This window comes from Pangasianodon hypophthalmus, chromosome 27 (assembly GCF_027358585.1).
Source record: "Pangasianodon hypophthalmus isolate fPanHyp1 chromosome 27, fPanHyp1.pri, whole genome shotgun sequence".
NCBI classification, from domain to species: Eukaryota; Metazoa; Chordata; class Actinopteri; order Siluriformes; family Pangasiidae; genus Pangasianodon; species Pangasianodon hypophthalmus.
Window position 1 is genome coordinate 8,170,295 of NC_069736.1, and position 26,345 is coordinate 8,196,639.

General features: G+C 40.7%; 2 protein-coding genes across 2 annotated transcripts; one reads left to right on the forward strand and one right to left on the reverse strand.

Moving 5' to 3' along the window:
• LOC113531515 (neuferricin) lies at nt 1-3,711 on the forward strand. The gene is made up of 5 exons (XM_026922291.3): nt 1-400; nt 882-1,022; nt 1,560-1,618; nt 1,970-2,097; nt 3,386-3,711. Exons 1-5 carry the CDS (start codon nt 145-147, stop codon nt 3,561-3,563), a joined length of 762 nt encoding a protein of 253 aa, XP_026778092.1. The 5' UTR covers nt 1-144; the 3' UTR covers nt 3,564-3,711.
• Nucleotides 3,712-5,854: 2,143 nt separating this feature from the next.
• ankfy1 (ankyrin repeat and FYVE domain containing 1) lies at nt 5,855-22,971 on the reverse strand. The gene is made up of 25 exons (XM_026922052.3): nt 22,857-22,971; nt 19,279-19,486; nt 18,902-19,020; nt 18,319-18,454; nt 17,342-17,465; nt 16,438-16,587; nt 15,583-15,748; nt 15,232-15,436; nt 15,046-15,114; nt 14,743-14,942; nt 14,526-14,623; nt 13,910-14,120; nt 13,732-13,830; nt 13,476-13,629; nt 12,541-12,709; nt 12,265-12,383; nt 11,619-11,775; nt 11,196-11,396; nt 10,155-10,331; nt 9,123-9,270; nt 8,915-9,005; nt 8,671-8,795; nt 7,592-7,738; nt 7,344-7,434; nt 5,855-7,245 (listed from the first exon to the last, which is right to left on the reverse strand). Exons 1-25 carry the CDS (start codon nt 22,969-22,971, stop codon nt 7,113-7,115), a joined length of 3,612 nt encoding a protein of 1,203 aa, XP_026777853.2. The 3' UTR covers nt 5,855-7,112.
• Nucleotides 22,972-26,345: the final 3,374 nt, after the last annotated feature.

Sequence of the window (26,345 nt, forward strand, 5' to 3'; positions counted from 1 at the left end):
GCACTACGAGCAACCAAAACCCGGAAGTTCACAGCGACGTCACTGCTGTGTTTACAGTAGCCTTGTGTTTGGGCTTGCCGGTTATGCTATTTTATTAAAGCTTCTATTTTTCAGTTATGTAGTGAGTGAACTGTGCGCAGCACGATGTTAAAATATGTAGTAGCGCTTATTTCAGTGAGTGTGGCGCTCTGGAGCGGGTGTGAGTGGTTAAACTTGTGGTTTTGGGAGCTGGCTGAGGTGTCTCAGGACTCGGGCAGACTGCTGAGGCAGGAAGAGCTGTCCCTTTATAACGGCAGGGAGGACAGTAGAGGACTTTACCTCGCCATTTTAGGACAGGTGTTTGATGTTGAAAAAGGGAGAAAGCACTACGGTCCTGGTGGAGGCTATCGTTTCTTTACAGGTATTTCTCCAGCACTCTCCCTGATGCTGAATACTGCTTTTGAATAGGAACACCACTAGGGGGCGTGGTCAGGGTGCAGGAGGTCCAGTGGGTGGAGCTGGACCTGATCCAACGCCAACTATATCCTGAAACCCTAATCCATGAGACACGGAACAACACACTCATCAACAACATTGAATTGTCTCAACCTCCACCTCCACCTCCTTTTTTTCTCAACTGAGGTAGGAGGAGTTGGATCAGATCTGACTCCACCCCCTGGATTTTTCTTTCCGCAGCAAGGAGATAGCAAAGTGGGGGCAAGAGCATTGAGCACATGCACCAACTAATAAAGGACAAGGTTGGGATTCAGCCAGTGAGATTTGAGAATGCCGAGGACGCACTCTTATAGCATTCAAGTTCTGGGAATCCCTCAGTGTGAGGATTATGTACAAAGTGATAACCCCTGTTGTTTACATGCATCTTTGTGTTGATGTATTTTCAGGCCGAGATGCCTCTAGGGCTTTTGTGACAGGTGATTTTACAGAGGCAGGGTTGACCGATGATGTCTCGGACCTGTCTCCATCTCAAATAGTGGCACTCTACGACTGGCTGGCTTTCTATCAGAAGGACTACACACATGTAGGTAAGATACTGTGGAGTTTACTGTGAAGAAGCTTGACCAGGAAGGATCATAAAACCATGCCTTTGTGTTTTTGACGGCACACACTTACAGCACACAACAGCAGGTTTGGTGATTAGCTGCAGAACTGGATAAGAACTGGCAGCAGTACCAAATCCTACATAACGGGAAACCTGTTGACACTGTCTTCATCAACAGCAAACACATAGTCTGCTACACCTTACTGTGCTTTGGAGGCGTGTTTTCACTGTTTCGATGTCATTTTGTCAATTCTGAGCTTTTACGTAATTTTGTGGGTGTCACTAAATGTCAATCATTTGTACACTGAACATGCTTGGTAATTTACGGCTGATTGGCATTGACCAATATATGCACCATTATGAAGAAAATCATTGTTCCTTTTCATCTTTTGTAAATCTGGCTGGAATTTTTTTGTTCAGTTTGCCCTGTGAAAACATTTACACACAACATCAGTAAAATAGTGATAAATGAGACCCACTGTTTCCTCCAGTTCATGCCTAATACCTGTTTGCTCCACAGGTAGGTTAATTGGTCGATTCTACAGCGAGAGCGGAAAGCCCACAGACGTCCTGCAGCAGGTCAGAATCAGAAACACAATCAGAAAGAGCTTTTATTGCCAAGTGTGCTCACACACACAAGGAATTTGACTTGGTAGGAAGCTTCCAGAAAACACGTACCAGTAAGATAGTGAGTCATATAATAATAAAAATTACAAATAAAAATAATGAGAGCATATACATACATATATATACATGTGTGTGTGTGTGTGTATACACTGTACAGTAGACACAATAGGCTTAAACAGAATAGATTTATGTACAGATGTGATATAATACAGCTATGTGCAAGGTGAAGGCAATGGGAGAAGCATTAAGGACATGTGTACAGGTAATATAGTAAAAGAATGAATTTACATATTGCACAAAAAGGTGGAGGCCTCATTGGCTCAGGGGCTGAAACTGAAAGCCCAGGCTGAGAAGGAGAACGAGCTTTATCCAGCCTGTAACTCCGAGTGGAGCTCTGACAGAGGAGGACGTGTTTGGTGCTCCACTAAAAGGTAACTCTGACACACAGGTACATCATACAGCCAGGTCCAAAAGTCTGAACATACAACCAAGGACTGTTTTTATACCTCCGCCACTAGGTGGTGGAATGATTCTCCACGATTCTCCATGAACAAGTGGTTGAATGTTTGTAGGATTTATATGGAATTATTATTATATCCAGAGGATTAGATTTTGGAATTAATCCAAACAGGGTCAAGGTCACAGCAAGGTCAAATGTCTGAAATAGTTTTTCTTTAAATGCTGCCTTTCTGATTGAAGTATAATCATTTCAGTCATACAAATTATTAACAAGAAAGACTAGACCTGTTTGCGACAGAGGCATCCATGTCGACGCATAGATGTTGTTGAGTTCTACATGTTTATTTCAGACTGATGCTTTTTAATCAGAGAAGATATTATTTAAACTAAGACAAGTCATTTTTTCAGCTGGTTAAAAACACCATAAAATTAAAATACAAGGGTGAGACAAATGAAAACCTTAAAAGTGCGACATAAATTACAATTGAATAATCAGTTTTTTTTCTAGAGGAATCCGGACACTCATTAAGTGCTGCGACACTTACATTGAAAGAAACCAAGATTATGTAGAAAAATGATAACTTTTATGACACCTATTGGCAATAAACAATGCTAAATAAAAACAGATTGTATTTGCACTTCAGTTTATTTATTTAAAAAAAAGAATAAGTGACATTTTATCCAAATGACAATATGTGTACAGTTTCTATGTACCACCTAATACTGACTAAAGATTAAAAAATCTTTTAAAAAAAAAAAAAAAAGATTTAAAAAATTTAATTTTTGGTTATGCATAATTTTTTGTCTTTGTTTTTCAATTGAAAAAAAAAAAAACAGTAATAAACATTTCTGCTTAAAACAGTAAATTCATTAAGCCAAAAATGTGAGCGGTCATACTTTAAAAAACTGAGTGTTAAATAAATTTAAAAATGTAACAGATTTGCATCATGATGAATAAATAAAAAAATAAAATTGTGATTTAACATATTCATAAATCATGTTTGGGAATTTATTTTAAATTGTGTTTATAACGATATAAATGATGTATAACGATGATGTATCACAGATTGACACCACAGCTACTTGAATACTGTTAGAAAGTGCAATAACTCTGTACTTGAATAACACAACTAATGTTAAAAATCACAAATCACTTGCATAATGTATTTATACCAGAAAGGGTGAAATCCCTAAATCACCAAAAGTTACATACTGCTGCTTTAATGTGTAAGACTGCAAACTGTATTGTGTCTTTTCCAGCGGTGGAGTGCACAGAGACTGGGCTGGCGTTCCCAGAATGCTCTTCTCACCCGGTTCAGGCCAGACACGCTGTGTGTGTGTACGACTGGATGATCCCACACATTCGAACAACCCAAATCTCCAGGAGTACAAAGATTGTCCACCTCAAGCAGAGTCATGTCTCCTTAGCCAAGACTGAGCTTTCTGAGATTTTCTAACTTTTTATATGTCATTAGTTACTATATTTTATGCAATAAAATTTAAAACTTTAAAAATCTGTTTTGACTGCTCTCAGGATGGACAACCAGACAGGATACCTTTAAAGGTGTTGTGTAAGAGTTTTCTGTTTAAAATCATTGTTCTGGGTTCATTTCCTTCATAGGTCATTAAAAGTCAGTGCCTTTGGAAATTTATCAAAAACCCATCAGATACAAGTAGTTTATTGTAGAACCCAGTGTGTGTGATGTTGGGTAAGAAGGAATCATCATGTGTTACCTGCTGGCTCGACCCGCCTCCTCTCCATCTGCAGCTGATGCTTGACCACGCCCCCCTGCCATATTTATATTATATATTTTTTTAACTCTCAGTGATTTACTTGCGAGAAATTACAGTTTAAGGCAGTTTGCTGATTCATAAATGTACTCTCCCGACTCCCCTCAGAATATTTACACTCATCATGCACTTTAATAGGAACATATGTATACCTGTTCATTCATGTAATTCTCTAATCAGCCAATCATGTGGCAGAAGCAGAATGCTTAAAAATCATGCAGATACAGGTCAAGAGCTTCAGTTAGTGTTCACATCAAACATCAGAACGAGGAAAAAATGTCATCACTGTGAGTTTGACCGTGGGGATTGTAGTCCAACCTGTTTAGGCTGCATTCTGAGAGAAAAGATAAAGTTCCTTCTGAGTGTTATAAAGCACTGACACTGGAGACTCCTTCCATTAACGTTAAATAAACATCTCCTTACAGAAAACGTCACAATATCAACAATCGTCCATTTTTATTTATTAAACAATAACATGTTTTTAATTCATTTATGATTAGTCTTAGATTGTATGGACTGTGCCATAGAAGTCCCTGTGAATTAGCCGTTACTATAGAAATGTTAGCATTAATATAAACCTGTGATTTGCCTTGCAGCTACTGTTATTCACTGCCACAGCAGTGCCATATAACGTAGTGCAACCATTTACAATGTTACCATGCCAGACATCATACACATCTATAAAAGCTGCAAAAGGATCTTAATACTTGATAAGTGACGTTTACATTTTTGTTGATTTGGTTCCTTTTAATATTCAGCTGATATTTAGTGATGAATGTTTTCAATGATGCAATTGAACTCATTGAAACGTTCATATAAAAAGCAGTAACTCCCGCTTTCCATTTGTAAACGATTGAGAAAAGTCAATACAACTCGCTTTAATTGATTTTTTTTTTTAATCATCTGATGACCTTAATGTAAAGTTGTCCTCCCTTTCTTGAAAAGGATACTAGAGGAAGTGACAGGCTAGATATCTGAGCATACAGATACAATATAGTGTGCATAAGAGATCGGACAGAGGCAAAGAGCACAACCTGCGTTTAAGTACAAAACAGTTGTAGTGGTCAAAAATAGTATACAATTAGCTGTACAATTTAACATAACCTAGAATGGACTGCGGACTCTCCAACCTTGAATGTCACATTCTCCTTTTGTACGATCAGGAAAAAAAAAAAAAAAATATCCAGTATGATAAAGTGCAGCTGTTTAGCTTTTCAGAAGAAAGAGATTAAAAACATAACATGGTCAACTTAATGTGACATCAGGCAGATCTAAAAATAATAATAACTTTATAAAAAAAAAAAAAAAAAAAAGCATGACCTTTTACCGAAATTCAGTAATATGCCATAGATTTAATGGAATGTGTGCTTTGGTGATTGGAATGATTAGGACAGAGCTAAAATGATAAACGTGCATATGCATAGTAGGCAACTCATCATACTTCTGCACCTAAAACCTCAGTTTACTTGGTAATAGTAAAGTTTTTTTTTTTGCTTTTTGTTCGGGTCACAAAAATGACAGTTTGCTTTTGCTGTGAACGTGTCATGAATATCTTAAAAAAATATTAATGGAAGAATAAAAAGTGCATTTAATATGCAGATTCCTCACTGATTAATGATCATGAACTGATGCACAACAAGGATTAAATAATAGAAGACAAAGTAAAAATCATATCGTTTACTGCAATGTGCTTGACGTCGAGTTAACCTTGTGTTTTATTATTTTGAGGTCTTCAGGGTGATAATTCCCTGTGTAGACCTTGATAGGTGCAAGAAAATAGTAAAGGTTCATAAACGCTCCTTGTTTTAGACTAAACAAAAAGCATCACTCAGGCCAACGTGATTAAGGCTTTAAACCCTCTCGAGAGGAACGGCTAATTATCCGATCAGGGATAATTCTTCATTCAGATTCTTCCTTCAGATTCCATCATTCTTCATAGTCAGTGCTCGCTAATGAAATAATCTTCAAATCTATGTATGTGTGTGTGTTTTTTTTTTTTTAAACACTATGATGACTGATGTTGATTTTGTAATTAATTTCTACAGGTCTATAATCATTCCCTCTACAGCTTCCCCCATTATCGGTTTCTTTCTTCAGGCCTGGCACCTACAACACCTACTAGGTCTACTTCAATAGCATTCTGCTACTTCAGAGGTTCTTAACTCCAGTCATGCAGACCCCATACCATGCACAATCTGAAGTCCATATTCTCAACAGACCATTGTCATTAAAGGAAAACTTCACCCTGAAACACATTAAATGTGTTTATAATGGAATCTGTAATGTGCTTAGAGATTTTGGTGCTGTATTTTCGTTATACCTGTGAGAAGTTAGCTGCTCTGATGTCACAGGGGGACACTGCTAGCCAGGTTACAGTAGCGTGTAAAAGGGGGGAATTACCTCTCTCAAACGTACGGGATAATGGTGAGGTACGTCTCTTCGCTCCTTAGCACGAGCTTCTTTTCTCACTCACGTAGAAATAGCAGATACAGCAAACGTTGGACTCAAAGTTCCAGAATGCAATGCAGCTACATGATGCACTTGCGCCAAGTTAACTCGGCTTCTCAGCGATCTACAAGCACGATGGTTGTGACGGCAGTGTTAGCGTGAACGATTAAGCTTTGTTAAATTCTGTTTGAGCAGAGTGTATAGATGAGGAGGTGAGAGAGCTGGACAGACGTAAGGACTAAAGCACTGCTGCATCTCTCTCTTTAGAAAGGTAGAAATGAATTCCCACTGGCATTACTATCAGAAGGTATTCAAATGGCATTGTGGGTAACGGAGGAAGCCAGTAACCATAGAGAAAATAGTCCATCATGATGATTTTAGTTCAACCCAAAAACGTCAATCCTAAAATAAATCATCTGCACCACTGAAGATGGCATATTGATTCTAAATATTGATATGTACGTCATTCAGGGTGGATTTCTCCTTCAATAATTAGCTCAAGGGTGTCACAGAACACAGGGTCCTCAAGATTAGAGTTAAGAACTCCTGCACTACTTTAATTTTCCTTGATCTAGTTGGTACTAGAACATACATACACAGTTGTTTTGTTCAGAGATGTCTGCAATAGTAGTAAAAACTGTGGTCCATACATTTAGTCCATGCTTTTTTCCTCCCTTCTCTCCCTCTCCACCTTTTTAACCACCACGGTCCAGTTTAGCGTGTGCATCGCCCATGTCCTGCTAGTGTGTTAGGAAACTCCACCCAAAGTTAGCACGTCGAAGCAAATATCACACACGCGGACTGGCTTGTTCAGGTCGAATTTGATGATGGGGATCTCCTTAATGGAGCACTTGTGGCAGAGCAAGCGGCCACAGTGACGGCTAGTGGGATAAAGAGGAAAGAATCGGTTTAGAAGGATAGAAGTAGTTTCTGAGAGATACAAGTATTGCAAAGAGATAAGAACATTCCAAATACATACCAGTGATGCTTTCTTGTAGTGACTCCAAACTTGGCAGCACATTCGTAACAGTTGGAGCCATCACACCATGGGGGCTCTTTGGACAGCATATCTTTATTATACAGGACGGCAAAAAATAAAATCTGATTTGAAGCATGATGACCTTTGGCTAGCCAACGGATATATAATATATATGAGATATTGGCATGTTATTTGTTAGACATTAGGCCTTAGTTATCCAGTAAATGTTAAATCTGTGGATCTTGTACCTAGGAGGCGGAAGAGGAGCTGCTTAGTGGCCACTTGATAGTTGAAGATGTTTATGCCCTGATTGTTGTTGACACCCAGACGAGCTCCAGCCCTCACAATAGCACGACAGAGATTAGCGTTTCCTTTCATATAAGCCAACAGAAGAACTAAAGAGCAAAGAGAATGAATCAAATGAATAATCACGTCAAATCCTGCCTGCCCAAGAAACAGACATATGCAACTCCATATTGTTTCATTTTCAGTCAATAAAAAACAAGCTATGTAATATAATACATTGTTTAAAGAGCAACTCTAGCTGCTTTTTTGTGTTTATCATGCTCTGTGGTCAAACTGCATCATTTCGTGGTACAAAAAACATCCGGTAAGCAGCAGTTCTGCAGGCAGAAACGTCTTTCTGATGAGAGAGGTCAGAGGAGAATGACCAGACTGACTAACTACTCTTTACAACCATGGTGAACAGAAAAGCATCTCAGAATGCACAAAACATCGAATCCTAAGGCAAATGGGCTACAACAGCAATAAATAAATAAATAAATAAACATTGAGTTCCACTACTATCAGCCAAGAACATAAATCTAAGGCTACAGTGGGAACTTCTGTTGGCTCACTGAAACTGGACACTTAAATACTGGAAGATCTTTATCCAATCATCAACTGTCCAGTTTTGAAAGATGGTTTGAAAGCGTGTGAATGAAATAAGCCCTGCCCCAAATAAAAGTAGACATCTCTGTCCCTGACTCTCCTAAAGCAAAATCCATGGCTTTAGTTGTAAAAAAATATTTCTGCCTTTAAACAAACATTGCATTTGTTTAAAGCCAGAAATACTCATTAAAAAAAGCTAATACAGTTTAAGTGCATGTTTTTGTGACATTTTAATGAAATTCAGTTGCTCTTTAATGTACATTTAATGTCCAATAATTTACTAGAACCATCTATTACATCATCCTCTATGAATAGGTATGAATTAGAAACAGCCACATGCCCTCCTGATTTATATACCGATATATAAATGTATATTAAACAGAGCCAATGGGAAATCTCTGCACAGCATTTGTGAGGAAAATGCTAGGGCACTAACCTGTATTCCCTTCACTATCCGGTTTATCCAGAGGATATTCTGGCATACATTCCAAGAACAGCTCAAAGATGGCTGCCGCATTTTCCTTCCCATAGTGTCCAAGAACATGCATTGGAGACTGGCCCCTGAAGGTGACAAGCAAGGTCAACAAAATGAAAAGCAATCCATCAGCTCTCATAATTTCAATATATTAAAAAAAGAGTGACTGTGTGGCAGTTGACGTGTGTTTTCGCAGTAAGCGTACCTGAGATTGTAGGCCTCTGCGTCAATGTTTGACTCGGTGAGAAGAGCTCGCACATTATTGAGACGTCCCTGCATCACAGCTAGGTGTAGAGCTGAGACAAAAACAAATGAAGACATTACATTAATAATGAGACCTCAAAATGCATCATTTTGATCTCTGACTATGACTGAAGTTCATCTGATGTAGTTTTATTAGTACAGATACACACCATTGTTTCCATTCTCATCAACAGCTGGGAAATCAACACCATTTTCGAGCAGCACAGAGCAAATTGTGGCCAGATCTTGCTGCGCCGCCAAATGTAGAGCCGTCTGACGGTGTTTAGTCAACTCGTTCACTTTAGCACCTGCTAGAAGCTAAACATAAACAGACGAAAATCTGTACACTGTACATGTACACGCACAGCAAACATGAAAACATCATCATCACAGTCATACAAATCCACACAAATATGCAAATTGATCAAATGTAGGAATACATACAGCAGTATGTAATAGGGGTGTAACAATACACTCTGGTCACTATTCAACTGAATTCACGATACTGGCTTCACGATTCGACTCAATTTTATTCTCAGAATATTTTGAACAAAATTTGACTGAATAAAAATTGACATTTTATGAAATGAAAATTATGAAAAGACTCCTTTTTTATTTATGAATGATAAACAATGCAAAACAATGTGCGTTTTTGTCTGTTTAAAATGAAATAAATAAAATGATCAGGGAAAATGATCGACTGAAACATAATGAGCACCGTAGTAGCGTCTGAGGCGTTTTAACCTGAAACTGAGCTCCAAATTCGGCTAAAATGCCCGGGTTCTGTGACCTCTTTCTTGGGCACTATAGATCGCAGCGGCATGGGGCTGGTGTCCTTTGAAAGCTAGTGAAGAGCTCTTTTTATCTGTTATAACATAGTGGTGTAACCATATTACATATAATGCGTGTCAGTCGTTTTGCTATCATTCAGTGTGCTCTCTATATATTGTAAGTCTACAGGTTGTGCAGATTGGGTGTTCCTCTGGTGTTCAAGCAGTACAACTGTATTAGATGCATAATTAATAGAATGCGGATTCCCACAATGTGAGTCACATATTCCTACAATGCACACAGTCACATATTTGGCATCTCCTTACACTCCAATAAATAATTAATGACACACAGCCCTAAACCCACATTGCGTTATAATTGTTATCATAGACATAAATACTGGCGACTGTCTTTTTCTACGTAGAGCTTACCAGGTTGCGCACAATGATCTCAGAGCCGGCCTGCACGGCGAGGTGCAGTGGTGTGAGTTTGGCTGCATCCTGCACTCTGGAGTTAACGTTAGCCTGCACGCTGATCAGGAAAAGCACGCTCTCAATGTCAGAGTTCTGCACAGCTATGTGAAGGAAGTTACGTCCCTTGTTGTCAACCTAAGCGGAGACAGAAAGAGAGTGCAACCAGAAGTACATGTGAGATGTGCATTTACTCAGATGAAACCTGGGATATTTTGAGATATCTCAGGATATTTAGTTTTGTGAACTAATTATTCTCTTTCACAGTTTATAGGACCCTATAAGACTGTAGCTTACATTAGCTATCAGAATTTAAATCAAATTGTCCAAATATAAAATATACCATTACACCACAGCACTGTTGAATTCTTGGCTCTTATTGTTCAAAAGGTGCAGAATAATTTTATATAAAAGTAGCTCTGATGGCAGTTCCAGCTGTAATTCAAATCAAAGGTTTGTGGATGTTCCACAACATTAAGCGTAACTATAAACAGATAAAAAGTATGATGTCATTCTTGGTAATGCTGGTAAATTGCTGGGATATGAGAGGAATAAAACATTTCAGGGCATGCTGTTACTCTACAATAATCAACTTGGGAGTGATAACATATCACATTACCCTGTCATTGATTAATTTCCTAAAACGGCATACCCTGTTGTATTTCATTCCTTACATGTTCCTGCCTGTTCCTTGTGAAAAAAAAAAGCAGACAATTTCAATGTTACATACATATTTAAAGATATTAAACAATATTAAAGAGATTATTTTACACACTGATATAACATTATTAACTATCCGCTAGCCATTAATGGCACAGTGCCTTAGGATAGTCATCAGCATGATACAATGTGCAACATGTGTAATTCATAGGAATGCTAAATCTGTGGCATCTATGGTCATGAATCTAATCCACAAAGAGGCACCATCTTTGAGAGAAATGTCACTTGTGCAATGTTCTCCACCACTGTTCCACCCATCTGTCTCCCTCTTGCCTATCCCACCTGCTCGGCTGCTCCAGGCTCTCTTTTGAGGATGGCTTCTGCTGCTTTGTTGTTCTTGTGAGTCATGGCACAGGCAAATGGCGTCGTGCCCAGTCGGTCTCTCAGGTTCAGCCGGATGTCTGGGTGTGAGATGAGAAGCTGGATAATCACGCTGTGCTGGTTACTGATGGCCACATGGATTGGCGCCCGGCCTTCTGCATCCTACATGTAACGGGAAAGCAGGAACACCATGAATGTGAGGAAATATACTCTAGTGTGATCTATACACATTTATACACACAGTACTATAATACAATATAGTTTCAAAAAATGTACTACCACGATTTACCTGCATAACTTCTCAATGAAAGCTTAAGCAAAGGAAACTGTAATATATAATAGATTCATATTAGAATGTTAGAAACCCATGCACTATGTTAGTACCTGTGCATTAACATTGGCTCCGAACTCCAGAAGGCACTGCACCACCTCCTCGAGGCCCCAGCAGGAGGCCAGGTGCAGAGGGCTCTGACCATCTCGCGCCTCCTCATCTCCCTCTCCGTTAGTACCAGGCCTCCGAGGACTGTTCACATCACAGCCACTGAGAGAGAGAGCCACATACACAAACACAAAGAGAAAAGGTAAACACGACTGTAAGCAAAACACCATTCAGGAAGGCCCACGTAGTCAGCATTTTTGCCCACGTTCTTTTCTTTTACACTTTAGGTAATATTATATCGGTAAAAAGGTTCGAGGTATTACTCCTCGGTAAAGAACTAAACCTCAAACTTTAGACAGTAAGCCCCATTAAGCCTCAGCCTGTTGTCTCAGAGGCTCATGATGTGTAAGGTTAATCTGAAGTCTGTATGCCACCATGCCACCATGGTGATACAGAGGAATATATACACAATCCTGCCCCATATACACCTGTCAGTAGAGCTGTTTGTTCTGTTATTGCCACACCTGAAATTTAAGTCACACCAGTCAGACTGCAGGGACACAAAGGTTTCATATCGTATGCATGTCTGAAACAGAATACCAGCCATATGAGCATGAGTGTTGATGATATGATTAGTGCGTATGTGCAAACCTGCGTATAAGGAAGCAGGCGGAGACCTCATTGTTCTCATCGATGGCTCTGTGCAGCAACGTCTGCTGGCACCCTCCCGGTCCCGTACTCCAGCATGTTGCGTCACAGCCATGCCTGACCTATCAGGAACCACAAGTATAAACATAAGCATTCCAATAATTTACCAAAATCATAGCAAAACTCTAAACTAAATATATTAAACTATAATAAATACAAACACTGAGAAATCTTTGCAACATCTTTGCAAAAGATGACCATTTTCCTGGTCTCCCTTACCAGCGTTGAGGCAATATCCTCCAGGCCATTCTTTAAGGCCAGCCACAGTGGAGGATCTCCATTCTCATCCACCACTGACATGTCTGCTCCACGTGTACAGATAGCATCCACCACCAAGGGGAGCTGGTTACTGATGGCCAGCTGCAGGGCTGTCTGTCCCTCCTGAGTCCTGCAAGGCGAGAGAACCTTTAGTGACTGATTCAGTATGAGATTAATTCATATAAGTTACGTATATGTATATTCATACTCATTCTTAAAGCTTTACAATAACCCAAATAAGCCAAACTGCATTATCCAATCTTTCTACTGTCAATGAGTTAAATTAAGTCCACAATGACCAACACCTTAATAACATATTTGTGGTTGTTAACTGGCTAAATTCAGAAGTGATGCTGAAGCAAGTTCCAAGTTTATATCTGGAGACCAGAGTTCTGTAAGTTATCAACATTTATTTACATGGTGTTATTTATTTTTTTCCTGTTTTCTGTGGACTTATTTTTAGTCATGGACTGAATAAACAATAATTAATACAAGTGTATTAAACATTTAAACCAATATCAATCAATATGTGTTACACTGTTACTTTAACATTAATTTCTGTTTAGTAATGCAGTAAATAATGATAGTTAAGGGAACCGCAATATTCATCCTAATATTCTGTTAATAATCTGATAGATCACTCAGAATAAAAAGCCTTATAGATACACCCAGGGATTTCAAGAATGAATTCTTTCAGATTGATGAAAACCTCTGCAGGTAGACACAGGCAATGGCAAAGTTCAGTCAGCCAGATTTGTATGATCGTCTCCAGTGTGATAATCCTGGATCAGTTTTTGCCAGAAGGTGGTTTACACCATCTATTTCTGTAACAGACACCACCAAACTGGTCTCGGCTGCACAAGAACGGTCTCTTCTTCTGCCTGGAAGCAACATACCTTACATTGATGTCTGCCTGGTGCTCTAGCAGGAAGAGGGCACTCTTGCTGTCCTGTCTCTTGATGGCCATGTGGAGAAGAGTCTGGCCATCTGACATGGTATCATTAATGGCTGCCCCTGACCCCAGGAGCTGTGCGGCAATGATGTGCATTCCTGACAAACGATGACGATTATTTATTAAGGATAAGTATAGTTTGGTGTTTGGAGATCTGTCACTGATCCAGGCAGTAGAAAAGCACTATAATTCAGTAGTACCTGTCCAGAGAGCAAGTCCGAGCACAGTCTGGTCCAAGGAATCTTTAAGGCTGAAGTCTGGGATGATCTGTAGGTTGTTGGTGGCATGGAGTGCATTGGCTGTGAAACAGAAAGGAAGAATGGAATCACTATCCCAGGAGTAATAGTAAAAAGACCCTGTAAAGGACAATAGTAGTACCTTTCTGCTCTAGTATGACAGACACAACGTCGGGGTGGTTGTGAACGATGGCCATGTGCAGAGGGCTCTGTAAGGAGACACCATGGCTCCGGTCCCCTGCGTCAGGCAAGGCAGTGTGGGTTTGTAGATTAGGATTGGCTCCCTGCTGCAGAAGCTCAGCTGTCAGAGCTGCTAATCCGCAACGACACGCTGTGTGCAGGGGAGTTTCTCCCTACGGAGTGAACAGAGGGCACTGGAGTTAACAAGGGGGCACCAAGCACAATCAAACGCATGACCCTACATTCACACAAGCAAGGGACCAAAAAAAAATTGCGGAAAGCAATAAAGAGTTAACATGACATTTAAATTGAGAATTTCTCAATTCTATGCAAATTCAGTATGATACAATAAAATGACAAATCCAAACAATTGTTCCTCAAATCTATCCTATGGCACATGTGGGCTGAAGCATTTCAGTTCCACACTCACAACTTTAGTTCCTACATGCACTTAGTTCCCATTTACTGCATAAAAATGGGGGAAAAAAATTATAACTGTGGTTTGGCCTAAAAATGCATACAGAGCACAAAAATGCTTACAGAGCACAATTTTTTTTTTTTAACTCAGAAACACTCACCCATTTATTGGTATGATTGACCTTTGCTTCATGGGTAGCCAGGAAGATGGCAGCTGCCTCACTTCCTGCAAGGGCTGCTCTCTGAATGAGGCAGTTTCCTATAGAAAAGACCAACTGCCACTTCACATATTTTTAAAGTAAAAAAATGTATCGATTTATGATTTTAGACAATAATATATAGAATGTACGGATGTGCATGAAGTATGCGAGTCCTTACCTGAGGCATCCGGAGCATTGGGATCGCTTCCTCTTTGTATAAGTCGAGCCGCAAAGCTGTTCTCATCAAATGAGGTGCCGTTAACTACAGGGGCGTCATCGTCGAAGGGGTTAATGGAGGGATCAGATGCTACTGTAATGTACTGCAGGGCCAGCCACAGAGCAGTATTCCCCTCATGGTCTTTCAGATCCATGTCCAGTCTGAACATTAAAAAAGAGATCAGTATATTTGAACAAATTATTTTAAAAAAAATGTATGTATGATTATCAGTTTGATTGTCTGGCTAAGAAATTTTATGCTCACTGTTTGCACTGCAGGAGTTGGTTGAACACAGGTTCGTTTCCTGACAGCACTGCTTCATGTAAAGGTGTTCTGAAAAATTGACATAAAAATAAAGATCACATCAATAATGTTTTGAAAGAAACAGATGAACAGAGGGCTGCATGAAACAAAAAGAGACTAATTTCTGATCCATACTACGTTACTCACCGTCCTCTGCTGTTTTGCATGTTGGGGTTGGCGCCGGTTTTGAGCAAGGCCTCTGCAATGCGGGCCATGCCGCTCATCACCTCGGCGCTGTGTTTCTTTGGGCTGAAGGAGCAGACGAGGTGCAGCGGCGTCTCCACTGCCCCCACTGTGGCTGCGTTCACCTGGGCTGAGTGGCGGATCAGGAAGGTGGAAGCAAACTCATCTCCTGAAGCCACACACGGGGAAGAAGAAAATAACTATTCACATGTAGAAGGTTTATATCAACGCAAGGAGAAATGAAAAGAGAGAACATTTCAACACAAGCATGAGACACTGAACAGAATGATGCCTGAAGGCAATAGTGCCACAAACCTCTCTGGATGGCTTTGTGCAGGAGGCTCCAGCCACTCTGATCCACCATGTCCACGTCTGCTTTGTTGTTGACCAAGGTGGTGGCAATGCTCTCCTGTTTCCTGGATAAGGCCAGATCCAGAGCCAGATCTCCATTATTGTCCAGTTCATTCAGCTTCCCTGGCAGCTGAGAAGGAAAAGAAAAAGGAATTTCGCCTACCGGAATTCAGTCTGATCTGAATAACGGTGAACAAGGCATATGGCTAGTCGCTAGCTAAATCACTCCTAACTCACTGGAAGTTCCTTGGAAATGGGATGGAACTGAATTTAAACATTACACTTTTTACTGCAGTGGTGAGTCTAGTCTGTCATGTTTACAACAAGCAGCACTGTATTGAACATATCTGCACTTTATACCTCATACAGTTCATACATCTTTTGACATCTTTTTATATATTTTATATTTATACTTTTCTTTTGCTATTTCTATGTAAGTAAATTCTGATTTTATGTCAGTTCTGTTTTATGTCACCGGATAGTCATTAAAAGCATTTCACTGCACATTGTGCTGTGCATGGTTTTGTGTGTGTGACCCATAAAATTTGATTTGATTATTAATTAAACTACAAAAACTCTTTATGTATCAAAAAAACAAAAAACAAAAAAACAAACAAAAAAAAACCCAGATACTTTAATTCAGTGTAACTGGTTTGTGGCCTGGCTGCTATAAATAAATATGATGGTACATATGTGAGTAGTTGGAGTATACAGTCTGATTTGTTAAATGTTTTTTGGACAATAAAAACATTTCAAAAGACCTACTTCAAATAGTTAACTTTTTTTTTTTTCTTCCAGGCAGGTTTATGGCTGACCTACCTGAGCATCCATCTCGATAAGATACAGGAAGACCACATCCTCCCTCTCCACTTTAATGGCTTTGTGAAGAGGAAACTCAGTCTTGGATTTGATCATCTTATACAGCAGCTGAGCACTCATAGTACTGAAGTCCTCTTTCCTCAGGTCGTCCTGTGACAGGGCACAGAGTTACGACTGGTCAATTCGAGCGTATGAAGGACATGATGGGAAGGACGGTATAAAAGAGACATGTATGTACATGAACCTTATACATCAGTGAAGGTAAAATCACTTATTTTAGACACACCATGCATTGAGACATGACATTATATAAATAAATAAATGTCCCATTGGTATACACACACACACACACACACCAATGGGTGGGAATGACTGCAGAGAAAGAGGCTACAGCTCCAACAGGGGCGAATAATTACCGTCTGCCTCTGCGACCTATTCAGGAAAATCACCTTGAGGATCAGTGAGCATGCTCCATAGAGATTTATGAAGGGAGAATTTAAGGAATCATAAATGAAGTCCTGAATACCAAGGACAGTTCTTCATCAAAACTCGCTTCCTGCTGCTGCAGAAACAGCAGGAGGGGAGTTACTGTCAGCTACTGACTCAAAAAGACAACAGAGAACCAGCACATCCATATAGAATGGCAAAATCAATAATCCTGAATGGGGGAAAAAGGTCATTACCTTGTTTGAGGTAAATTATTTCAGAATAAAATCTCCTGGCTTTTTAGAAATAGATTATATCAATACGTGTTAGTCCTCTTGTGTGATTCAGGTTTATAGAGAGACTACAGACATATGAGCTAGAGAGACGCAGCTAGACAGACACACCTTCCCCCACACTGCGTTAATGATGATTTGAGACTGAAGACTTGGTGTTTATGACTCACGGCGTCCTGACTCACCCAGTGGCTGGCGATGATTTCACCGCAGTAGTTCATCAGCGTGGTAGCGTCCAACTCCTCGGCCGTCTGGTAGAACCGAATGCAGTTCCTCACGTTTACTGACGACATTACTCCTTTCTCACATCTATAAAGTGAAGAGGAATACCAGCATTTAAATCATGAGAATAACGTTAAACGATAAATATAACGTACATGTCAGCATAATGATGTAATGCTGATATCTAGCGTCTCCTTCTATCCACATCTTCTGGTATTAATCTTCATTTTATAGGAGCAGTCAGTAATTTTTACACTCCTCTGCTGCCTGTGAGACCCGAAATAAATTAATGAACCAAGTCCTCTACATAGGAACATCGGCGAATCACAGTTTTTGTACTGGAACTTTTAAATTATTACAGGTCCTTATTAATCATCAAGGCATTTTTGAACTAAAAACACTTTTAAACATTATAAACTGCACCTTTAATAGTATCATCAATGATACTGCTCCAGATGTGACATCCCTGAAAAGGAGTAAGGTGTCATCAACTAATGCGTAATTGGCCAAAACATTACTAATGTGAGAGGAGGGGAAAAGGACAGAGCTTCCAGAGTGTGTCAATTAATATCCGAGAGCTCAAAACACCTGCATAACTGTCAATCATTTCATATGTCGATTGACTCATCTGTCATTTTCATCATGAAAAAAAAACAGCTCTTTTGGTCTATTTTTTAGTTTTAGTAAGAGCATATTCCAATGTTAAAATGCAAAGCTCCTGTCAAGTCTAGAGCTGAAACTATAAACTTTGAAGTCCATATCTGCTGCAGGTCAGTTCATTCATCCTTATCTAAAATGCATGAATGGATGCAGAACCACGGCAGCTTGCGTTTTTACGTGGGCCAAAAGACAAACCAGTTGGTTTTTTTTTTGTCCAGTTCAATACGGTCATTGACCTGCAGCCTATGAGTCATGCGCCCTCACTCCTCTATGTGCCCACCTCTCTCGTAGGAGGTAAAGCTGGAAGCGGTTGGCCAGCTTCATCAGGTCAATGAGGAAGGTGTCGTCTTCGCACAGCTCTAGCTCATCTGTGTAAGCCCAGCGCAGCATCGCCATGGCAACCTCCGGCTTGGCCTCTGAGGATGAGACACATTCATTGAAAAAGGAGAAGAAAAATAGATACAGTGGGGGGCGGGGGTGGGAACAAGGAAGGAACTGGACCTTAATATCCACATCATTGTTACAGGTCAGATCTAAACTGTGTGGGTCCTGAGGGACGTGTCTAAAGTTTCCATTACCAGTTTAATCCAGATAATTAGCAAGTCAGTGTGTTTCAGACTGGATAAGTGTGTTAAGTGTGTTGTTTCATGTTGTACAGCATTGTGTGTGTTAGGGGTTAGGGTTAGGCCTATAGGAGGAGGAGGATAAGGTCTAGTTCCACCACTTTAGACTTTTGGTTCTACAGTGAGGACTATCTCTACTTAGTCCTGCTCTCTGAGTGGGAGGAGCTTATTTTCTTGTTCTTCCTCTCATGCTAGCCAATCACTTGCTGTAGAAAATCATAAAACCTCATTGATTCTCACCTGACAGGTCAAGCTCGGACGTGGAAGCCATGTTGGCCAGGCTCCAGACGTCACTGCGCGCTGCCAGGACAAACTTATGGGCACTCAGCTGCTCCTGTCCGATCTTCACTTTCAGGTCACTGCAACATGGCACCACAGCTCACATTCAGACTCACACAAAGCACCAGGTGAACATTCAAACATCATGAACTTTTGTCTAATCCCATAGGGTTTGAAGCTAAAATAACACATCAGAAGCTTGTTTAATATCCCCCATACAGCATTTAACAGACCATGCATAGCACTTTACATTTACATTTACACTTTAATGTATATTCACTTTACATTTATCCTTTATGTCATGAGAAAAGATAACAGCTACAGCTCCCAGCATGCACCTGTACTGGTCTTGCTGATAAAGTTCAGCTACGATGGCCAGCAGGCGGCTGATGAAGGAGTCGCTGGGCTGTGAGGAGGAGGAGCCGTGACCGGAGGCCTGCGCCGCCAGCAGGGAGCACCTCCTCTCCGTCTCCACCAGCTTCTGCTGCATTTTGACATACTCCTGCCGCAGCAAGGACAGGTGCTTCTGCAGTTTCTGCACCTCCTCTGCACACCAGGAGGAGAGAGCATCGGGGAGGAAGAGAAACAGGGCAGAGGGTGAGCCACCAGCAGTAACGAGGTGTGCAGGGACGTAAAATAAATAAATAAATAAAAATAATCACTGGTAGAGACAAGGAATGACAAGCATAAATGTGAAAACTAGAAAGAGAGTGTGTGATATATGGGTCATCACACACATATACACACACACAGATAGACACACATACAAAGAGACAATGACATGCAAGCAGACACATGCATACAGACACACAGGGACACACACATACACACACACGGAGGCAGGGACACACACACACGGAGGCAGGGACACACACACACGGAGGCAGGGACACACACACACGGAGGCAGGGACACACACACACGGAGGCAGGGACACACACACACACACGGAGGCAGGGACACACACACACACACGGAGGCAGGGACACACACACACACACGGAGGCAGGGACACACACACACACACGGAGGCAGGGACACACACACACACACGGAGGCAGGGACACACACACACACACGGAGGCAGGGACACACACACACACACGGAGGCAGGGACACACACACACACACGGAGGCAGGGACACACACACACACACGGAGGCAGGGACACACACACACACACGGAGGCAGGGACACACACACACACACGGAGGCAGGGACACACACACACACACGGAGGCAGGGACACACACACACACACGGAGGCAGGGACACACACACACACACGGAGGCAGGGACACACACACACACACGGAGGCAGGGACACACACACACACACGGAGGCAGGGACACACACACACACACACGGAGGCAGGGACACACACACACACACGGAGGCAGGGACACACACACACACACGGAGGCAGGGACACACACACACACACGGAGGCAGGGACACACACACACACACGGAGGCAGGGACACACACACACACACGGAGGCAGGGACACACACACACACACGGAGGCAGGGACACACACACACACACGCAGGCAGGGACACACACACACACACGCAGGCAGGGACACACACACACACACGCAGGCAGGGACACACACACACACACGCAGGCAGGGACACACACACACACACGCAGGCAGGGACACACACACACACGCAGGCAGGGACACACACACACACACACACACACACACGCAGGCAGGGACACACACGCAGGCAGGGACACACACGCAGGCAGGGACACACACGCAGGCAGGGACACACACGCAGGCAGGGACACACACGCAGGCAGGGACACACACGCAGGCAGGGACACACACGCAGGCAGGGACACACACGCAGGCAGGGACACACACGCAGGCAGGGACACACACACAGGCAGGGACACACACACAGGCAGGGACACACACACAGGCAGGGACACACACACAGGCAGGGACACACACAGGCAGGGACACACACAGGCAGGGACACACACAGGCAGGGACACAGAGAAAGACACAGGGACACAGAGAAAGACACAGGGACACAGAGAAAGACACAGGGACACACGCACATGCATAGAGACAAACAGGTCCACAAGCACAGAGAAACACAAATGCAGTGACAAACACACAGAAACAGACAGACAGACACTCACAGGGAAACACACACGCAGACAGACACAGAGACACACTCACGCAAAGTCTTGTGCGCACACACAGACACATACACACATAGTAACACATATGCATGCACACAAGCATAGAGACACACACACACACACAACGGGTACGACCTGAGGTTTAATAAAAAAATCTGAAAGAAGACACAAACCTGCTGATCATACACACTAACTTTCCTAGAGGGACTAAACTCCAACTGAATGTAATGTAATCATACAGTTCTCATATTTCCCAATGATTATTAAGACAAACCGGATTTATGATTAAATCTCATAACTTCCCCTGAGACAGCTGCGATTTGTCTAAACGTGTGTGCCTGTAGAAATCATGACGAAACATCCACATCCTCAATGCTCTTGAAGCGAGGCGACATTGGAATTTGACAGCTTAGCAGAAATTCTGCAAGCCGAGCTTCCTTCCTCTTTACTATCACTCCGTACACGAGCTTGTCATTTCCAAGAATGCAGAGGAGACACTTTGGCTTTGTTTTGCGCAGGCTCGGGATTGTGTGCGCTCACGGTGATTGGTGCACGAGTTACTCCGAACCACATGACTGATCCTTCCCAGGGGAACAATAAACGCTCAAGTAACACCAACAAGGACTTTATGGACACTATAGCTTTGACTCTAGGACTAATTACAGTGTATGAGATCTCCAAATAGTCTTTATAATCTTTATAATGGGACTAAATCCAGGTAATTTTTGAGCAAGGCATTGCGCTTTCTTCCCACAATGATAAACAAAAGAGCCAGCAGCTTTGTTTCTCAGGAGGTCAATAGGCACAATAAAGCAGTTTAAAAAGCCTATGAGAAGCATAACACACTGGTTACACAACTATGAAGCTGTAAAATGCACCCAGGTTGAAAACTATGCTGACCCTTCAACAAAACATTGCAAGCTGATCAGCCTGGGTGCCAATATTTTCAGTCTGACAAAGGAAACTGTTACAAGTGTCTGGTTCAATAGATAAGAGAAAGTCTTAAGACACCTAGATTGCAATTTGATCAGCCTGGGTGCCAATATTTTCGGTCATTCAAGTGTCTGGTTCAGTAGATAAGAGAAAGTCTTAAGACACCTATCACGTGATCACAAAAATGGCTCCACTGTAAGATTTTCAAAGATTAGCTCGAAAAATAGCATATAATTCATGTCAGCTTTGCTTCCCTACACAGATCAAATGTTATCTCAACCCCAGATAGATCCCCCTGACTAGTGTACTACATAGAATACAAAGCACTGGTGTTTACACCCTATGTAGCGCACTATATATCCAATAGTGAGCAATTTGGGATTCAGCCACAGTGACCAGACAAATTACCGTTAGGCGAATGAGCTAATGACAATTGTTGATATCCCACTGTTTTAGCTAGTGTTAAGATACAAGGCCAGCCATGTCGCCTGTCAGGCTCATGCTACTGCTAAGAAGAATTAATAAGACACAAACCAACTACAGCAAGCTGATCATAAAATTCTGAGGGAAAATGTTTTATTCTGTATTTTCGTGAATTTTCACTTCAACCACCGCCCAACCCACCACCTTACTCACCGACCAAAAAAAAAAAACACAGACGCAATATTAAGCTAGTCCATACAAACGCTTATTTATAGCATAACTCAAAACATGACATAAATGTATTTACGTATACGCTTGTCACTTAATCCAACGCGAAATTAACATAAAAGATAAAGAAAAAAGGACGCGAAAATATGCAAGAAATCATTTTCATACCTTCCGCCATGTTGGATCCGCGGCTGGTTGTGTGTTCTCGCGAGAACACGGTGAAACCGCAGGGTAAGTATCGCGAGAACACGGAGACACTCAGGCGGGAGTTCAGGAGGAGCATTGTTTTGTTGAAAATTTATATCAGGCCAATACATTTTGCAGCCAATGACCATTACCTTTGTGTAAAAAAAATACATGGACTCCCTGTAATTACTGCACTGATCAATTTTAATCTAACTTTTGGAATACAAGGCAGATTAGGCAAATATATTGCATAATATTTATTTATTTGGGTCAAAATATTTCATTCAATCTTGGACCCCAAACCAGGTACATATGGAGCTCGGAAGCTGACAGAAGTATTTGAATATGAATTTCATATATTTGAATTATATCCTTGTCACATAAATAAAAATACAAAAAAATCTGTGGTGTATTTAATAAATTTACATATTTGTCTGTGTTTTTCCCCCTTTGTTTTGAAATTGCTAGGGGTAAGATTTCAGATATTACAAAATCAGAGGCCTAACATAAAAAAAAAAAAAAAAATTTGAACCCTATATGTAACTCGAAAAAATTCACATTTCAAAAATACATTTTAGAAAAAAATGCAGGACCCTAAATACAAATCCCAAAAATTTTAAAATGTATTTAAAATCTAAACAATAGAGATTTTATGTAAATTAGGTCAAAGGTGAATCATCCTGGATTCCCATGGAAAAAACAGATGCTTTCAGAGTGGTCCAGCTCAGAATTTAGCCAATCACAGACACCTGCCACATATGTGCCATGACCGAGAAGAGAAGAGAAGAGATGAGAAGAGACGAGAAGAGACGAGAAGAGACAAGGGCTGTGGAGTGTATCACCTTTCTCAGTTTCATTAAAGTTACTGTTCGGTTTAAGGTGATGATGTTTATACCTGTTTTAAGGTTAATAATGTTTAAACCTATCCATTTAAAGTGACCAGGCTTAGGCACCATTCCATTATTGTCATGCCATTTGTGTCCCACTGATATTACATTTACATATACAGTTTAAGGTCAAAGGTTTGTGGACACCTGACCATCACACCCATATGTGCTTGTTGAACATCCCATTCCAGATTTAGCAGCCTCCTTGGCTGTTAATAATAACCTCCACTCTTCTGAGAAGGCTTTCCGCTAGATTTTGGAGTGTGGCTGTAGGGATTTGTGTTCATTCAGCCATAAGAACATTAGTGAGGTCAGGCAGTGATGTTGTGTGAGGAGGCCTGGGGTGCAGTCGGCGTTCCAGTTCATCCCAAAGGTGTTCAGTGGGGTTGAGGTCAGGGTTCTGTGCAGGACACTCGAGTTCTTCCACTCCAACCATGGAAAAAAATGTCTTCATGGACCTCACTTTGTGCATATGGCATAACAATAAATGATAAATAAAACCTCTACAGCATTTGGGTAGCAGTGCATTAATGTGTGTCCACTTAACATCTCATGCTTGAAACATCACTTCCCATGATTCAAATGTACATTTTATTGTCCCATAACATTCACTCAACCCTGTTACTATGAAAAGTCACATGTTCAACAGGAAGTTGCATCCTCCAAATGAAGAAAAGTAAGTTTTCTCATTAATTTTTCTTTATTTTCAATATTAGGGTATTGCATGATGGGGTCACTTTGAAAGCACAACTGGAGAGCCAGGATACACTTGAGTGCAAAAGAATTTGCATACTTTTAGAATAAAAAAAAAAGGGAAAGAACAACAAATTTATACCAATATTTAATGTGGTAGTGTGTTTTTTTTTTCCATTCATACTTAAGTATACTTAAATAGTCCTGTAGTGTATTTTAAGATATTTAGTGGGAAAAATGTAAATTCAGTTCCAAATATACGTATCTCCCTCCTTGAATAACTCGCATGCCTTCCAGGTGACTTTGTAACTACCTCCAATTTTTGTGTATCCTTAAAGCAGCTTTCAGATCCTCCTAGTCGGATTCTCTTACCGAGTCAGAACAAAAACATTTTAGATTTCCAAACATTAGTTTTCCAGCACTAAATTAAATGTTACAGAAGAATGTTTGTATGTCAGAAAAAAAGCAGCATATTATGTAAGAGATCACTTTTCAGCCAAAAAACATAATGAAGGCTGCTGGGTTTTGCTGCAAAAATAGGAAGCAAGTGTGACAGTCAAATTCTCCAGAAGAACTGTGGCTGGTTCTGCAAGATGCTCAGTAACACTTACAGCTCATTTCCTTATAAAACTGCACAAACTGTACTGCAAAGTGTTGTTACACCAAATATTGACTTTGTTTCATTTATTGTGTACTACTGTTTATAGTATTTTTTAGATGTAGAAACATTTAATTTCATTATTTTTGAAGGCATCTTTGCATGTGCCTAAGACTTCTGCACAGTACTGTATACCTTAAATTTCATGCCCACTGTATAAGTTCATAAGGCGCTTATTATATATATATATATATTACACTACACAAGGTATAGAACCCATTATTTCCCACCTTATAGTACTCTCTTATATTGTGATAGAATATCAAATGTTCACTACTTGTACAACACTGACCAACTTACATGATAAATATATCATTTTCCCTGCTAAATATTTCTTTTAGACTTAAGGTTTTATTGAAGTCAGTTTTTGTAGGTGACAATACTTCTTTGCTGACACTAAATATAAGGTTCTGTCATTGTATCTTAAATTATATAGAAGAGTAATACCAAGGTAACAATATACAGTATATCGTGTTTTATAAAAACTGTCGTGTCGTGATGTGTTTTGCCATATGAACTAGAATCCATGATGTAAGGCCATGGTTCTCGAACTGTTGTCCTGGTATCCCCAGGGGTCCATGAAGCATAGCCACGTTTGATACAATGGTGGAATTACCAACCCACCATTATCAAATTTACACTACGGGGCCAAAAGTAGGTAGACACCTGACTGTCACATGGTTGCCACAAAGTTGGAAGCACACAATTGTCTAAAATGTCTTTGTATGTTGTAAAATTACAATTTCCCTTCACTGGAACTAACGGGCCCAGACCTGCCCACAAAGCGAGCTACATGAAGACATGGTTTGCCACTGTTAGTGTGGAAGAACTCGAGTGGCCTGTCAAAATCATGCACTTTACAGTTAAAGCAGTAACTGGTTGCAAAAAGTTTGCGAACCCTTGGGGTAAGGAGCAATTTAGTCTTTAGCCCACATCTTTAACACATATAGTGTAGGATAGTCTGCTTACTCATAGTCATTAGATTTGTTTTTGGAGAAATATACACATTGGATTTCTATATTTAATAGCTAAAGTAATGCTCATATTCTTAACATGCAATATATATATAAATATGATTCAGGGAACACTTTAAACTCTGAACCAGTTCCTCCATAATCTCTACCACTACTGACCGACTCATTCTCATTTTCTGGTGATATTTGTCGAGTCCTAATATGAAGCCGTACTCGAAAGGCAACACAATTAACGAGACAGATACAGGAATACCACAAG

What these genes read in the sequence shown, in the direction of transcription:
- LOC113531515 (XM_026922291.3), top strand. Translation starts at nt 145, where the DNA reads ATGTTAAAATATGTAGTAGCGCTTATTTCAGTGAGTGTGGCGCTCTGG. An exon ending in AGGCTATCGTTTCTTTACAG is followed by an intron (nt 401 to 881) that starts GTATTTCTCCAG and finishes ATGTATTTTCAG; the next exon opens with GCCGAGATGCCTCTAGGGCT. An exon ending in CCACAGACGTCCTGCAGCAG is followed by an intron (nt 1,619 to 1,969) that starts GTCAGAATCAGA and finishes TTGCACAAAAAG; the next exon opens with GTGGAGGCCTCATTGGCTCA.
- ankfy1 (XM_026922052.3), bottom strand. Translation starts at nt 22,971, where the DNA reads ATGCTCCTCCTGAACTCCCGCCTGAGTGTCTCCGTGTTCTCGCGATAC. An exon ending in AGATCATTGTGCGCAACCTG is followed by an intron (nt 9,271 to 10,154) that starts GTAAGCTCTACG and finishes GTTTATGTTTAG; the next exon opens with CTTCTAGCAGGTGCTAAAGT. An exon ending in TGATGAGAATGGAAACAATG is followed by an intron (nt 9,006 to 9,122) that starts GTGTGTATCTGT and finishes TTTTTGTCTCAG; the next exon opens with CTCTACACCTAGCTGTGATG.